Source organism: Pseudovirgaria hyperparasitica, assembly GCF_010093815.1.
Source record: "Pseudovirgaria hyperparasitica strain CBS 121739 unplaced genomic scaffold EJ05scaffold_7, whole genome shotgun sequence".
NCBI classification, from domain to species: domain Eukaryota; kingdom Fungi; phylum Ascomycota; class Dothideomycetes; order Acrospermales; family Acrospermaceae; genus Pseudovirgaria; species Pseudovirgaria hyperparasitica.
The window spans coordinates 1,290,387-1,306,484 of NW_022985555.1; the positions used below are offsets into that span (position 1 = coordinate 1,290,387).

The following is a 16,098-nucleotide window of genomic DNA, read 5'->3' on the forward strand; positions in this document are numbered from 1 at the left end:
TTATCCTGTAAATACATTTATCTTACTTATTAGTACCCAGGTCATTACCAAACAACGAGGATCGCACAAGAGACACGGCTGGAAACGAGTATGCATGAGAACTAGGCCTCATTGCGAGTGAGTCTGTCCATTATCCAAAAACTTACGATACACTTCGAACCTTTTATCCCCTAGGAAGACCGAGTTATGTGGCTAGAATGTACTTACTTTTACACCCTCTTCAAGTTCGCTATATTTAGATTCTTCATCTTGTCATTTACTCACTTTATGTCGTACAGCGAGCGTCAAATCGCAGCCCTGGTACATTCCGTACTCGATATGGATCTGACCCGGTAGCTAATGGCTCACTCTGTATTTTCGAAGAGACTGATCTATAGAATCCGCACGCTTTTCTCAGGTGCTAGTCATGGTCCCGTGTGAAATATACCAGATTAGAGAAAGTAAGAGAGATCGGGCTTTTGTACAACCCGGACCACCGGAGACAAAGCGAATTTCTACCAGGAAAAGAGCAAGCTAGAAAGATCATAGTAAGAACTCTAATGAGAAGAGACTGCTCTGGTCGCTAGCTGCGACTCATATTATGCACTAGCACGTGATCTAGCTGCTGACAACTCACATCCAGACATGCAAGGCAAGCAATAGTCAGAGCATAATTGTATTAAATTGCCAAGACAAGCGTTCTAGTTAGGCGTAGGCTTATAATCTAACTAATAGAATTACCTTGAATTGTTAAGGATTACCGATTGTAGTAGAGTACATAAGATGAAAAGCTGGGCTGGAAAGACTAGAAACAGTCACGTGGTACGACTAACAACGTGACAGTCATATCGACTTAAATATTATCACGTGACTGATGATCCGACTCACTAAATTACCTAGTTAGGGTACCTAAAACCATAAACCACAATCGATACAATAGTCTACAATAGTCGCAAGCAATCGAGGAGGCACGCTTACGCTTGACAAGCGGCTGGAATTTCACAATTGCGCTTGCAGTACAGGGATTGTCTGAAAGCCCGCTTGCGCTTGACTTGAATTGCCTTGCAGAAACAAGGCTGTATCGAGACAAGGCTACAACTGCGCCTATAAATACTATAGTCTCGTACTTCTATACCCCGCTCAGGCTACCGTCCCAAGAATACTGCCTGCTTTGCAACCTACAAGAAGCCATCCCACTTGCATGAGAATGGATCCGGATCATCCAGATATCGTTGCTTATCTTTACCCCGGCGACGAGTCTACGGTCCAGTTGCGAACTATGAAAATAGAGCAGAACAACTTTCGCACGATACCCCCGCGTAAAGACAAGCGGTCCAAGGCTAAGAATCCTGGGAGGCAGGTAACACACTGGGACGAGCTGGATTACTTGCCCTGCCTGGCGATAAGGTTTAGCGATCCTCCTCGAAGTCGTGCCGGATTGGTTTTTGGTAGAGGTGAGAACGCAGACGTATTGCTGCCCAACGCGAAAGGTATAAGTTTTATTCACTTCATGCTGACCTTCGACGAACACAAGGAACTCGTGGTCAGAGATCTGGGCTCCAAGTTTGGAATTCGAGTGATTTACGACGACGAAGAGGGTGTTCGAGTGAAGAGTCGTGCCTGGAGCGCTCGGGGTCCGCCTTATCTACGGCAGACTGTTCCTTGGGCGACCATCAAGTTGGTCAACAAAGTCCAGTTCAGAATAGTGGTGCCGAACCATGACACATGGTCTACAATATATCGTGACAAAGTCGCACAGTACCTATAGGGAACATTGGACCCTGACAAGCTCTTCGAAGACCTCGGTATCCTGAGTGGCCCATCGACTGCGATGCCAACCCCTGGAGGGGATCGAACACCGACAGTGCAGGAATCCAACGGTATATACTGGACCAGAGAGCTTGGTAAAGGAAGCTTTGGGGTGGTCGACTACCTTTGGAATGTTACCACTAGAGAGGAATTTGCCAAGAAACGCCTTAAGTCCAAACGCAAAGGAGAATTGGAACGAGAAGCCGACATCCTGAAAACTATATCCCATGTAAGCATGATGTCTTGAACTAAGCCCTATTGAATACACTGACCAGGGACCTACCCGAACAGGACAACATCGTTGCTTTCAAGTATGCCACATTCCATGACGGACCATCCCTTTATTTTGAGTACGTTCCAGGAGGCGACCTGACCAAAGACCAATACCAGATTACGACATCGTTTCAAAGGCGACAGATCGCTTACCAGCTCCTCGATGGCATCTCGTACCTACATGAGACCAAGTCAATAGCACATCGAGATATCAAGCCGGCGAATATACTGGTGCAACATTGGAGTGCCGACAAGGTTCATGTCAAGCTAATCGACTTTGGTTTGTCAAAGCCATCAGCAGACCTTCAGTCCTTCTGCGGTACTCGTTTGTACATGGCTCCGGAGGTGTTTTGTACGCATCTACAGAATCGCACGAAGGGAACACATGCCGCGAAATACAGTCAACTGGTCGACATTTGGTCTGTGGCTGTGCTTCTGTTCGAGCTGGAGCACAGATCTCTACCAGAATGGAGATCAGAATATGAATATGCAGGTGATCATTGGGGGGATATCATGGTCAACCGTTTCAAGATACACCAGAGGGGCCACGAGAAAGATCGGTTACATATCCTAATAGCTCAAATGCTAGTAGTAGATCCGACGAAAAGGCCGTCTGCGCGAACATGCTACGAATTGGCACGTCCACTGGCCGTATTAGGAGCCGAGGCTATGGAAGGACAAGAAACCCCGAATAATGCTTGCATGACACCTAGACCTGCAAATCAACAAGCCTCCGAAGCCGAAATCAGCGACTTCGAGCATACTGAAAACACTACGATCGATGCGAATGACAATAATGAAACAGTCCGAGGATTGGGGATGGGGTATCCAAGATTGTCTGGACCAACGTCGGACCTCCTTGCTGCTCTGGCCGGAGGCAACTCAGCCTCGTTCTTTGACTTGAACCCGTCAACGATGTTTGAGTCTCAAGTGTCAAACTCTAAAACTACCACTAAGAATACTTGCAAGACGTTACTTGTAGTCCCGCCAGTTGATCGGAAGCGGTCGAGGCTGCAAGAGATTCCAGACGCAGGTGAGTGTGCACCAGCCAATCGAGAGTCAGACAGTAGGTGCGAGAAGCGATCCAGAGTGTCGGATCAACTTGTCCAAGACACACATAGCTCTTGAGAGTTGTGATATAATGGCAATGCCTTGAGTCTACGAGTTCGCAATGCATATACGTTACCCTGTTATCCTGCGATTCAACTATGTTCGAGTTCGCTATGACATCACAGTCCTTTGTTAGAGTCCTTTTTTGTATCAAGACACGAGTGTGTCTAATGCCTATTCGATATGTCTTTTAGTGCGTAGGCGTCCACTGCGGCGAAGTGGCGGATCAGCGACAACTTCGAGTCCCACTTCAGGCTGTGCTGTCGAGGAACGATAGACGTCATGCTGCCCATCAAGTTTGGTTCTCTTGTGAGAGCTATGAGGTCTATCTGTCTCCTGCAGCCTTCTAACCAAGTGTTGCTTCAATTTCAAGCCCACAAAAGATATTTTCCGCGCCTTGAGCTCAAGCTTCAGCTCATGAACAGTTCTTCTGTTATAATCCACCTCGCTATCGGCTTCGTCGCATACAGCGCCACCATTGTCCCTAGTCTTTCTTTTGTTCTTGCCACTCGTACCAGGTTTGTGAGTCGTCTTTTTTGGCTGATTGGATGAGGCAACTTCCATAGCAGGCAGTAAATCAAGAATCCAGCGCGCACGTAACTCTTGTCGGTGAACATATGCCTCATATTTTCGGTACATGCCCGTTTTTTCGACAAACTTGCATATTTGATGCCTGGCCGCACGCCACTCGGCTTTGTTCGAAGGCGGCTCTTCATCGTCATTGGTGTGGTCGAAATCGATTAGTTCGTCCCACGCTCTCTGATAGTCCGGTTGTTCTGCCTTCATGATTTCTGCGTGCGTATCTTGCCACCAATAGGTATAGTTGAGATACTCTACCCATGTCGTCCATGCGTCCTGGCGTCGCGGATCCTCGGCGAGTTCGAAATTTTGCAGAAAGTGGTGGGATGTAAGACGTTTCTTAACGGCTCGTACGTATTCTGGGAAATCTTGCTTGTTGGATACTTCGAAATGCCTTTGTTGATCGTCCCACATGCGTCTTGTGTCCGACTCGAAAGAGGATGCAGACACGAACCTTATTTCCCCAAAGTGAGTCCACATATTTCTTTCAGCCTCTAGGAAATACGCGAATCCCTCGTCGCTGGCACACTGGCCACGATTATCCCACTGCCAACTCCCTCGGAAGGTCGTCCAATCTTCAAGTTGAGCTGAGAAAACAGGCGGTACGGTAACCTTGCTTTTGCCAAGGTCCGCTTCTATGAGCCATGATCTTAATATGTCTGTACTGGCTTCTTGACCCATTTCAATGGTCTGAAGAAGACGTGCGAAAGACACTACGGGGCGACCTCCCGCTTGGACGAGTGCGTCGTGGCAATAAGCCTCATGCCGACCATTATCACGGGGAAAACCGGGCTCAGGGCTAGGGGACGGGGTTTCGGTCCTCGTATCTCGATCTTGCGACAGCCTGTTCGCTTCGCTTTGTGACGTGTCTTGGGCGAGTTTGCTGAGCGATTTCATCAACGCGTTGACGAAGGAGTCCGGCTGCTCTCTCGTGGAACTATTGAAAATATGTCATCAGCAGAGTTCAGTATAAGAATGAGGGGAGCTTTGTACTCACGTCAGTTTCTCGATCAAGTCGGCCAGCTCCTCACTTTCACGGTATTGATCCAAATCCGATATACGCGAAATATCGAAACCATGGCTAGTATGACAATCGTTTAGGAATTGGCGAAACTGGTCACAGTCGAGAGTAAGTACTTCTTGAAGAGTAGCAGTTTCAGGTTTAGGCTCCGACTCCGGAATGCTACTGATGTTTTTCATTGTTAGATCAGATGTGGATCATTGTTGAATGTCGGGCGAGGCTAATTAGGTAGGGACTTGGCCGGGCGAGGCTGCCCTAGCCTGGCTGGCCAGCTGATTTACTAGCATGCACGTTGTATATAGACAAGCATTCCATAGTTTACAGACTATGGGCTACTTAATTAATCTAGATATATATTATAATAGAATCTTTTAGTAGCTATCGAAGGTTATCTAAAACTAACTTATTTAACTAAAGCTTAGAGATACGATAAATCTATCTATAGATATAATGAAATAGAACCCGGAATACTTAAGTAAAAGGACTTTTATCTTATAGCTCTACTTGACACTTGGACTTTTATCTAAATTATATGGTACTTGGTACTAGAGCGATATATAATAGATATAGAGTTATACTATTATTACAAGTCACGCGTACACTACACGTGACTGTTATAGTAGGTTAGTACATAGAGCTCTAATACTTTTACTTCTCTCTAAGTCTCAAATTTTTCCAATTATCTTTTTAGTCTTATGATCTATCTAGCCTCTATAGTATTTTAATAAGAGAGATATAGAAGATATTATAGAACTCATATAAATAAGTAGGTATAAGGCGATATACTTATAGTATGGTAGACACTTCTTCCAGCTTACTTCCGCCACCCGTCCCTCCGGGATTCATCCCATCTGGATTACTTCGTTAATTCAGCCTACGCAACCCGATTACGATCGACATGTTTTGGTATGCTTCCGCTTCCTTCTTATGAATCCTGCTAATCAGATCGAAGTCTCACGGACCATCCCGTCGAAGACTTTATCGTCCATATTTCCCAAGATCGCTGGCTATAAGGCTCTATGCTAACATGCGAAGTTGTATCTGAAATACCAACAGATACTATAAAGAGCTGGAAAGACGATGACGGAAAACTATATTGCCTTTGAACTTTACATGAGAATAGTAGTACTTTGGCCACATTAAGAAAGCATGGCTGTTCGAATGAAGATCTTTTCCATCATGCTGGCACAGCCGCTGCAATTTGGAACATTGGAGGACTTTTTATCAAGGTCAAAGCATGGCGACTTGGAATGCAACTAGAAAGTGACACTATTCGCTTCGTTAATGAAGTGTCGAATCTCCCTACACCAGAAATTCTACACTCTTGGATTGATGTTCAGTGGAATCGGTCGTTCCTAATACTCGAATCGGTTAAAAGGAAGAACCTTGAACTAGGCTTGGACATCATTACCCACTGGTTAGCAAATTCAACTCGCGGATACAGTTACACGATATTGCAAGGCTCCAGCGAGTCGAAGATCAGATCAGCTAAAAACAGCCGATAGCAAGGGCATTGTTGAGCCGTTTCTAACGGCAGGGCCTCCAGAATCCGAGCCCTCCTGGAGACCTCAATTTCTCGGTCCCTTTTCTATCGACCAACTGCAGGCCTATCTATCACAATCTCTTGCCGTCGATTCCATAACGCCCTTTGTCTTTTCGTTTGCTGACCTCGGGCCGGGAAATATTATAGCAGATGACAGTGGAAATCTCAAGGCAATCCTTGATTGGGAGTCTGCCGCTTTTTACCCTTTGTTTTGGCTTGGAACGAAGCCACTTCTCTCCGCGGGCTTCTTCCTTTCTAGACAGGCTAAAGATAGGAAAGCATGGGCGCTCCTACTGACCGCTCAAGCGAGAAGGGTCGCGCCAAACATTGAAATATATGACACATGGCAGGCTTCCATCACTTAAAAAAATTATCTTACGCCTTACCAGGAAGCTAAGAAGCCTCTCAGGCGACACAGCAACGCTTGCCATATCCGGGTAAGCCAACATTTGCGTAGAGTATAATTAGCGGCTTTAGGCCTGCAAGAATGAATTTAAGCCATAGACTGTTGCAGATCGTTTGTTCTAACGAGTTTTGGAGCTGGATCACCTGATGCTGAACTGATAAGCAATAATTCAGACAGACGAGGCCCTGTGAGGTCTTCTACGACATTCAAACTCTGCCAAATCGAACACGTTGTGTATAGGATTACAATGAAATTATACTGCCCTAGACTAGCTACTCTATAAGCAGGTCTTGGATACTATACTGTTATGTCCTTCGTAGTGGTCGAGCAGAAGTACATTAATATAAATCAAGAACGACGAAGCTCAGAGCCAGGGCTTCGGTGTTGATGTTTTGTCGTTACTCGGGTTCTAGGTGTACTCCGATCAGATGCTTGTGGGTTAAATGGGGCAGTTTCCATGCGATCATTGCACAGCTACTTTGATTGCGGTCTGGCCGTTGGCTCATACAATGATGTGCTGTTCTCATTAGGATTGATCTCGAGCTGTTGCAAGATTATAGTATAGGAGCTGGCTCGGTTATGGCTTGCTGAACGGAGAGGCTGCTCTCACTGCCGAGGGCCCAGGCTTGCGACGATTTTAGGACGTATATGTACTCAGCTAGCAAGAGAGAGCTTTCAGGAATCTTGTACTTGGGCTCCAATTAGACTGGAACGCACATATCGATGAGATTCGTAACATAACGAGATCGGTGAGCGCACTTGGCACCTTAGGGAGGTCACCAACCAAGTACCGCGTAGAGTTTCGAACACTCTCGTTCAAAGTCGCGCACACAAAGGACTTCTTCAGGCGATATAAGCATGCCCAATCTCGCTATTTCGTCGTTTGGATTATGTACCGACAGGACGCCGATGCCGAAGGGGTCCAGGAACAAGTCATCAGCGCTTAGAAAGAACAGTAGCGTGAGCAGTGGACTCGCCTCATCACACGGTATTTGCACGGTTCGAAACGATGTTTCCCAGGTGGTCAGTATACTCGTGCTGTGCTGATGGATCAGAGATTCAGGCATCTGTGAGAGCAACTCTCGCAGCCGCTCCTGATACTCGGGCACATGATTTTGGATGGAAGACTACAACTGCGACGTCTTAGATACGTACACGCCTGCCAGATTCACCGCAAGTGCGAGGCAGCCGATCTCGTCCACGATCTTCTGTCCGAGACTTCGACCGAGGTATCGCCCGCCTGATCGACCTGTGGTGACGTGTATAATAAGTCGACTGCCTCGCTTCTGCTCTTTTCTTCGACGTGAACATGCAATCTCGTCAGGCCCTTTGCGTGCTGTGTCGTGATGATAAGGTCTAGTAGAGGCTCCTGCAGCATATATAGCGACTCAGGTCGACGTAGCTGTTATCAGTCTCGTCCTCAATCCCAGCCGGCGCTGTAGAATAGAATCTGCCAGCGATCACGTTAGCTCGAGAATCAGCTCTTTACAGCCATCACGGCGTCACCCACTACCACATCTACCTGTTCGGTTCTTGTCTGCACATCGAACAGTAGCTTTCATGTATATTCATCAAGTCTCGCGTGTAGTCTGCGCAGTACCGCCAGAGATAGACGAGCACCGGCTGTGTCTTGCCCACGCCGCCCAGGACCCATACTATGAAAGCTATTGGGTCATTATCTTGCTCGTCGCGCGCGTGGTGGAAATGCTGCTCGATATTGGGAACGAACGTGGAGGGTTTCTCAAGCATGGTCCGGAATGGATGTACTAACACGGAACCCGTAACGCGGGGAAGCTTCATAACCGCGGCCGTCAACAACATCCATCCGATGACTACGTGATATGCCATACGAAACAATGTAGACGCCTCAAGCACTTCCGCACCCGTTATCGCTCTTACAGCCCCTCGTCCCATCTCCGGATGCCCCCAACAATGACATACCAGAACCTCACCATCGAGCGGCACGGCCAAGTCTTTGTCCTAACTCTACGCAAAGCCCCCGAGAACCGCATCGACTCAGGCTTCGCTCAGGAAATCATCCGCGCGCTTCGCGACATTGAGAAGGAACTGGGCCCGGGCGCTGAGGGCTGTGTCATTACACGAGGCAGCGACGAGAAGTTCTGGTGCACAGTGCGTCCTCAGTCCCCCACCTCCCGCACATAACTCACACATTACCTCACACATATCCATATACAGGGCCTCGACCTCGACGAACCAGACACAAACCCACATGCCAACACCGACGGCTTCTACCCGCTCCTAGCCACGCTGCTGGACTATCCCTTCCCGACCATTGCCCTGCTCACCGGCCACACCTTCGGCGGCGCATGCCCCCTTGCCCTCGCGCATGACTATCGCATCATGAACGCGTCGCGCGGTCTCTTTTCCATGCCGCCTGTCAACCTGGGGCTGCATTTTGAGGGTATCGGTGCGCTGCCGCGGCTCAAGCTGCATCCGCAAATTGCGCGCAAGATGCTCCTGGAGGCGCACAGATGGACGGGCAAGGAGGCCGTGCGGGATGGTGTTGTCGACGAGGTTGTCCAGCCGGGCCAGATGCTGGAGCGGGCGCTGGAGAAGGCCAGGGAGGTACAGGGTAGGAGTAAGATGGGGGTGTTTAGTTTGTTACGGGGGGAGTTGTACGGAGAGGCGGCGGAGAGGTTGAGGAAGATCAGTTATGTGCATGGGAAAGTGGTTATGAGGGCTTCTGGGGCGAAGATCTAAGTGGTATAATATGCCTTGGTAGGTATCCTGTCGATTATATGGGTAGGTCAAGAAAGTGAGGTAGGTATATATGTATATATATGCGTCTTAATCTGTCCATAAAGTCAATTTAACAAGATATGATCAATCTTGGGTGCCTTCTTACCGGCAGAGGACGGGAACATTGGTCAACTATCGGGCTTCTCAGTGGCCCTCACATGCTCCTTCTTTGCACTCGCGGGCTTTGGCTTCCTCAAAAGCCCCCTCTTCTTTTGCGCATTGAGACTCCTTCTTTCCACCGGCGGATTTGGCGTATTTGTCATTGTATTATACGTACTCCCATCAGGCGTAACCTCTGTCTGTACTGTGCCCCATCCCTCACGGTACGTACTCTTCTCTGTACCCCTGGTGATATACCTGGGCCAGAGGTTGTGCGATCCTGTGGCGATATCCGTCCAACCAATCGCACGCTCGAAGAACTCCAACGCCGCGAGAGGTTGATAGAACGGCACCCCATGCCCTGCTTCGTAGATCCGAACGAACGAGAATATGCCCGCTTGCCTGACCTGGCCATGCGTGATACCGTCGGACGTTTGTATATCGACGAAACCGGCCGCGGAGTAGCCTGGCGCGTTGACCTTGTCTGCGACAACTTGGCCGCCGAGCCAATTACACACGTAGTCAGCATCACCAAAATAAAGTGACACCTGCACGCCTTGCCAAAGTAGGCTCTGGATGCCATGAATAGTGTCGGACTCGCGGCCATTATCACCAGTAGTACCGAATGCTTCAGCCACAGTTTCAGAGCCTTCTGAAAAGTTCTGGAATGCCCCGATAGCAGACTGGACATGAGGTGTGTTGAGGTAGTCAATGTAATACTCGTACGGGAATGGATCTGGAGTGAGGTAACGGATGTCGTATCCGTCACGGTCGGCGTAATCGTCGAGCATATTCTCCACATTTATGTAGCAATACTCGTCGGCATCGATGCAGTCTTCATCTGCACCGGACGCGTAGCACGTCTTCTCCTTTTCGACACAGTTTCCAGGTCCGTAGGTGTTGTCATGCATTAAAGCCTCGATCGATACGTCGAATGGGAAATGATCGTACGTGTTGCCAGGGAAGACCGTCATGTTAAACTGCGCAGGGTATTGTACAATGGGATCGAACCATCCATTGCCAATGAGCACAGACTTCAGGTCAATACGTTTAGTACCAGCCTTCGCCTCTCTGTTCTTCTTGAGGATATAGTCTGGAGCAGTTAGTTTGACTGCGAATATGATACATGAGGACTCACCATTGAAGATCGGGCCGTAATGACCACCATAGCTCTCGGAAGCGAAGTGTATGTCATTTCCAGAGTATTGTGGGAATGCACCCATGAAGCCTTGTAGTGTTAAGTAGAAGTTCGGTGCAGCACTTGCAGTTGAAGTCGCGGTTAAGGCTCGATCCGGCAGCGAATATGTGCCACAGGTTGTGATGCCTTCTGGACACACTGTACTGTCTAAGACAATGAATCTATCAGTATTAGGGTTAAGATACCCTGGAACTGGTATGGAGTAAGAGAAGCCAGTCTGAGTGGGCTGATCAATATACAACTATGGACTCTGTCAGTCTGACATAGTCTACGGGTGCGGAGATGTCAATGCTACCATATTAGAGACATTCGACCAAGAGTAAGGATTGTCCACCACAGCACCAGATTGGTCAATACCACAAGGTCCATTTTCCTGGAAAAGGCCGATCATAGAACTCGAACCAGGGCCTACAATAGATTGTGAGTTCCGGAAGTTCGGAAATACGTTGATATGTACCTCCGTTGATCCAAATGGTCAAGGGTGCCTCTTCCGGGTCAATGTTGCGTGCCTCGAAGAACCAAAAGAATATATGTTGGTCTTTGGCAACATCTGCATAACCGGCATAGCTCTTGACATACGATCTTGTTTCGCAGATACCGACAGGTACCTCTTTGTAGCGAACGCTGACCCCAGCGTATCCCTGTTTAGTGGTGAGATCTGTCGGGGCCGGTACGAATTGTCCGACAGCTCCAATTGAAAGCACAAGAGCGACAAGGGATATGACCATCATCATGAATGGTGACCAAAAATCGAGTAGTCTTTGCGAAACGCGCTACTCAAACACTTGGAGTATTTGAAAGACGATGTGGAAAGAAGAATATCCAGAATCAGACTTCGGCATGTACAATCCTAATGCATACAAGCTCAATCTGGGCCGAAATTTTAATGGAGAAAATAGGCTTAATCTACCCCTCGAAAAGATTACCAGGATATCAAGATTATAACCTAAGTTTAGACATAATTGAGACTTATATCTCGGCCGTAGGCCAAATTTCGATTTTGGCTATATACCTCAATTTATCGCATAATCCTTTACTATAATTAGAGCCTAAGCTTGGTCCGTGCTTTTAGGGTGACTGAACATATAAACCTCATCTAGACCCTAGTCTTGTATCGGATTGTATATGCTGAAGTCTAAAATTCTAGATCTCGAGGGGACATCTAGATAAAGTCAAGCGGTATGACGGCATCAGTCGTCGAACGTGGAGCATCTCTGCCCGCCGATCACGAATCCGAGTTGATGGTCGAAAGCGCCACTCGACTATGGGTCAAGCTTCTCGTCGTCTTGGAATGAGCTTCAGAGGAAAGCTTGAGTACAATGACGCGTTTGCAGATGCTAACTAGCCTTATTGCCAGCCATAGTTGGGCCAGTCTAAAGACTTGTCGGCCGGTGGATCGGGTCATTCGCAGGCCTGACGTCCGTTAATGAAGACTTTGTAGCTTTGACCACGTGGAGCTTTCCATGGGTTTGATGGTAGGGTAGTATGAATGAGTCTTTGCTCATTCGAGAGAGAGTCGTTGGATAGACAACGGCGACGCTGTAGTGTTGGTCGAAATAAGAGTTAACGAAAGCAGTCAATCGCCTAATAAAGGACCGACAGTCTTTGTGCCTGTGCCAATGGATGAAGAGCAAGGACAAGGGCCAAGGTAGACACACCCTTCAACTGCCTTGGTGCTTTCTTTGCAGAGCCTAATTCACTGCAACACATTCGCATAGAATCAATAATATTTCTGAGTGGGATAGTTTATAGGCATATGTTAACGCAGATCGAGCGCCGCATGCTAGGTGCGGACTAGTTTGATTACCTAAGCGACCTGACGGCCTTGAACTTCAGCCTCCCATACCAAACTCACCGTTCTACACCTACATTCGACCCCAGGAGCGCAACGGCTCCAGCACCTGTACCTCCCAACAACCGCTCGGAACCTTTTCTGCCGGTTCATTATATATGATAGCAATCGAATAAAGTCCTTGCCGCCGACGCTGCTGCGTCCTTGCGATCGCCCTGGCCTGACCCTTTCACCTCCAATTTCATCCTCCAGTGACACCCATCACGACGCAACGCGACAGGCAGCAACGCGCAGGACTCCCAGTATATCGATCAGTGAAATACCATTTCATACACCAATAAATCTGTGGCATCATGTCGAACGGCATTGTTGTTAGTGGTCCCCAAGCTGCGTGCAGCGACAAGAGCCATTCACGGCCACATTGCTACGATAAGGGCCATGCTGATAGTATCACTTCATGTAGGGCGCAACTTATCAGGCCATCATCGCAAAGGTGATTGAGGCATCCGAGAATGATTTCCTCGAGAATGGTGTCGACCAGTCGTTACTGCACGAGATGAGAGAGGTAAGCCGAAATCCTACGTCGACGCACCACCTTTGTCGTCAAGCTGCGACATCATGTCTTCTGTTGTTATAGTCTCTGCCTGCAATCAAATATAGAAAGAGACGGGCGCAACTGTCATTTTGTCACTGCACTTCGCATCGAGATGGCGGCGTGGAGTTGAGTTTGGGTTGCGTTGCGTAGTGAGCGATGGCAAAAGCGGGGGTTGGACCGTTGGGCGAACATGGGACGAAGGTCGGGGGCGCTGCCGTGTATTTGGGGCATTTCTTATACCCAGAGTCATCGCTGACCCCGCCCCGCTTGTCCCTGTTTTGGACTAGCCTCTTACATCTTCCCTCTTCGCTTACTCACGTGATATGGGTCACCTGTTACTCCCTCTCAAGAGTATCGCCGCTAACTGGACTATGTCTCTAGGGATGGCAAAAACGCCTCACTGATTTGAAGGGTGCCAACTATCCATGGGATCCCACACCTCCTCAGCCGATAAATCCACCCACTGTACCCTCGAATGGCCCGAAACCCGAGCAATCAACTACGTCAATGAACGGACAACAACCTGGCCAGCGTAGCAACTACACAGGGCCCCAGATCAAGCAGGAGATGAAGCAGGAAGATGGACTAAGCAACCTTCCTTCACAAGAATATCCGCCCCCCGTGCCGACTTATCGGTCTGGTCTTGACAGGAACGTAGCCCAGCAACGCGCTGCAGACCTTCTTCAGAGAGACTTTGGATCCCAGGCTGCTCAGTCCATAGCCGCTATTCCAACCCAAGCCAATGGACAACAGCGGCCACAGCACATCCAAATGCCCCCGCAGAATCAGCAACAGCAGATGCAGCGAATGCAGCAACACTTGCAACAGCAGGCACAGCAACAGCGCCAGCAGCAGTTACAGCAGTTGCAGGCTCAGAACCAGCAGCGACAGCAACAACAGTCGAATGTGTATCAGGCACAACATGATGGTGCCGGTGATGAGCCCATGGAGTGGACTGCCCATCTTGCAGCAATGCACTCCCAGGGTGAAAGTAGTCGAATGGCTGCTGACGCTTTTCTCCAATCTCAAATCGACTCACTCTCTGCGAGTATGGATAGTGGACTCCTTGTGCCTCTCGATGAGATCCCTGCGTCTAGGCGATCCAAGCTTAAGAAGGCTGTGAAGCGTCGAGCTGCTTGGGTGCCATCCCAAGCATCCTCAAGCGAGCCTCGCGTGCCCCAGCTTGATGGCATTGACGATGACGACGATGATGATGACGAGAAAAAGATACCCGATGACGAAGCCATAAACTCGGACCTAGATGATTCAGAAGATGAGCTCAACGAAGCAGACGATGACAGCCAGGACATTGGCGACATCATGCTGTGCACTTATGACAAAGTGCAGCGCGTCAAGAACAAATGGAAGTGCACCCTTAAGGATGGTATTCTCACCACTAATGGGAAAGACTACCTCTTCCATAAGGCTACTGGTGAATTCGAGTGGTGAGCGAACGCTACCACGTCTGCCGGTGGAACACTTACCACTGGCCTATAACATGATCTCATTTTATCTGCTGGTACCCCATGATGCATCACTATGGCGTCTATGCTTGGGTTCTCTTTTTCAGTATGTTGCGCATCAGACAGAGGTGACTAATTTTGGATATATATATATATCCGGCATCACTCTGACTAGGGGCGCTAAGGGACGGTCTCTTTTCCTGCAAGCACTAGTGTCGTGAACGACGTCTCGAGGATTGAGATGAGACAATACAGACTTTATCTCTGATGAGATGAATCTAAGCAGAAGAGATATAGTATATAACTGAAAAAATTGGAGGGGGTTGACGAATCCTGTGCAATGTCCCCGGCCAATACTTGTTGTTGTGCACTATTTGGTATCTGTTCAGTCAACACCAATTCGAGGACCTTGGGACACTCCCAGTCATATGCAGTAATGATGCACGTTCGCCGCTTTCAGCTTGGCGATGTCGGCGGAGTGAATCTAGGTGTCCGTGCGTCAGCATTCTTTCAAACAAAACACCAGCCCCCCAAAACCTTCTTGCCTCTCTCTTAACTCTGATTTCAGCCCCTTGGTTAGCTTTGACCAAACACAGCAAAGGGCTGAATGAGAATTGGATATCACCCGTTCCATGCCAACGTCCGACGTCGGCCATCTCTAGGAACCGCGATGTTTAGTCACCCATAACAAGCTCTCCGGTGCCTCCCTTACGTCACTAAGAACAACTGAGCTCTGATTCGCGAGCCACGTAAGAAATAAGGCAGAAAATGAGTGATATTGTGTGTGTTAGATATCATGCCCGACGTCGGCGCCTTCATGCTCGAGCTTCTGTCATTTGGAAATTGGATGGAGTCTGCGTCTGCTTCCACCAAACAGCGGTACATACTTCCACTTTGATCGATTTGTGACTGATTGGGCGATTAGTTGCCAGTGTGAGAAAATCATGACATTAGTGACTTCGGTTTCTTCATCCCAGAATGTGCGATTACGTGTCTTTTTTTTCCTTTCTTTATGATGAGTGAATGACTAGCAGTGTCCTTCAAACTGCGACGACGCTCTATCCTTATTGGTTAGCCGTATATGCATTGTAAATAAGCACAAGCGTTGAACATCATGACCGCAATCGGTGTGTTTCTATATAGATCTGTGAAACGCGGGCATGGTTGTGTGGGAGAATAGTGAATGGTAACGGCAGTGAACTAGTACAGTACAGAGCATCGATTGGCTACAACCACATCAAAAACGGGATAAACTGTCAAGGCGTTGGATGTCATGGCCGATGTCGGATTTTGCTGATGTGATACGGTGTCTGAGTGAATATTGTTCACTTGAGAAGGGGACTAGGTCGAGGCTTTTTTTGTGGGTGTTTCATGGGTTGGGGATACAGAATCGTTGCTGGTGAGCGATGTTCGGCATGTTCGCTTTGTGCAATGCTTCGATTGGCTGTGTGAATGCTGGAACGGATAGTAT

The 16,098-nt window shown here is 48.4% G+C and overlaps 6 protein-coding genes across 6 annotated transcripts; 3 read left to right on the plus strand and 3 right to left on the minus strand.

The window, feature by feature from the left end:
- Positions 1-1,186: 1,186 nt before the first annotated feature.
- Positions 1,187-3,189, plus strand: EJ05DRAFT_485826 (kinase-like protein; the record flags this gene model as incomplete). The annotated part of the gene is made up of 3 exons (XM_033745483.1): positions 1,187-1,687; positions 1,748-2,017; positions 2,080-3,189. 3 exons carry the CDS (start codon positions 1,187-1,189, stop codon positions 3,187-3,189), a joined length of 1,881 nt encoding a protein of 626 aa, XP_033601183.1.
- Positions 3,190-3,345: 156 nt separating this feature from the next.
- On the minus strand, positions 3,346-4,950 carry EJ05DRAFT_485827 (uncharacterized protein; the record flags this gene model as incomplete). The annotated part of the gene is made up of 2 exons (XM_033745484.1): positions 3,346-4,687; positions 4,748-4,950. The coding sequence occupies 2 exons, from the start codon at positions 4,948-4,950 to the stop codon at positions 3,346-3,348; spliced, it is 1,545 nt and encodes a 514-aa protein (XP_033601184.1).
- Positions 4,951-7,496: 2,546 nt separating this feature from the next.
- EJ05DRAFT_510627 (uncharacterized protein) lies at positions 7,497-8,469 on the minus strand (the record flags this gene model as incomplete). Its single annotated transcript, XM_033748190.1, has 4 exons — positions 7,497-7,758; positions 7,876-8,056; positions 8,109-8,170; positions 8,243-8,469. The coding sequence occupies 4 exons, from the start codon at positions 8,467-8,469 to the stop codon at positions 7,497-7,499; spliced, it is 732 nt and encodes a 243-aa protein (XP_033601185.1).
- Positions 8,470-8,514: 45 nt separating this feature from the next.
- On the plus strand, positions 8,515-9,550 carry EJ05DRAFT_476047 (ClpP/crotonase). The gene is made up of 2 exons (XM_033743943.1): positions 8,515-8,850; positions 8,917-9,550. Exons 1-2 carry the CDS (start codon positions 8,653-8,655, stop codon positions 9,439-9,441), a joined length of 723 nt encoding a protein of 240 aa, XP_033601186.1. The 5' UTR covers positions 8,515-8,652; the 3' UTR covers positions 9,442-9,550.
- A 58-nt stretch (positions 9,551-9,608) lies between these two features.
- EJ05DRAFT_438527 (putative carboxypeptidase 2) lies at positions 9,609-11,511 on the minus strand (the record flags this gene model as incomplete). Its single annotated transcript, XM_033741834.1, has 4 exons — positions 9,609-10,672; positions 10,718-11,018; positions 11,073-11,185; positions 11,235-11,511. The coding sequence occupies 4 exons, from the start codon at positions 11,509-11,511 to the stop codon at positions 9,609-9,611; spliced, it is 1,755 nt and encodes a 584-aa protein (XP_033601187.1).
- Positions 11,512-12,922: 1,411 nt separating this feature from the next.
- EJ05DRAFT_500256 (transcription factor IIA, alpha/beta subunit) lies at positions 12,923-14,613 on the plus strand (the record flags this gene model as incomplete). The annotated part of the gene is made up of 3 exons (XM_033746968.1): positions 12,923-12,940; positions 13,033-13,134; positions 13,546-14,613. 3 exons carry the CDS (start codon positions 12,923-12,925, stop codon positions 14,611-14,613), a joined length of 1,188 nt encoding a protein of 395 aa, XP_033601188.1.
- Between the last annotated feature and the right edge of the window lie 1,485 nt (positions 14,614-16,098).

Bases quoted from the DNA above. Each gene is read 5' to 3' on its own strand.
- EJ05DRAFT_476047 (XM_033743943.1), top strand. From the start codon at position 8,653: ATGACATACCAGAACCTCACCATCGAGCGGCACGGCCAAGTCTTTGTC. The intron at 8,851-8,916 runs GTGCGTCCTCAG...ATCCATATACAG, and splicing joins ACGAGAAGTTCTGGTGCACA to GGCCTCGACCTCGACGAACC.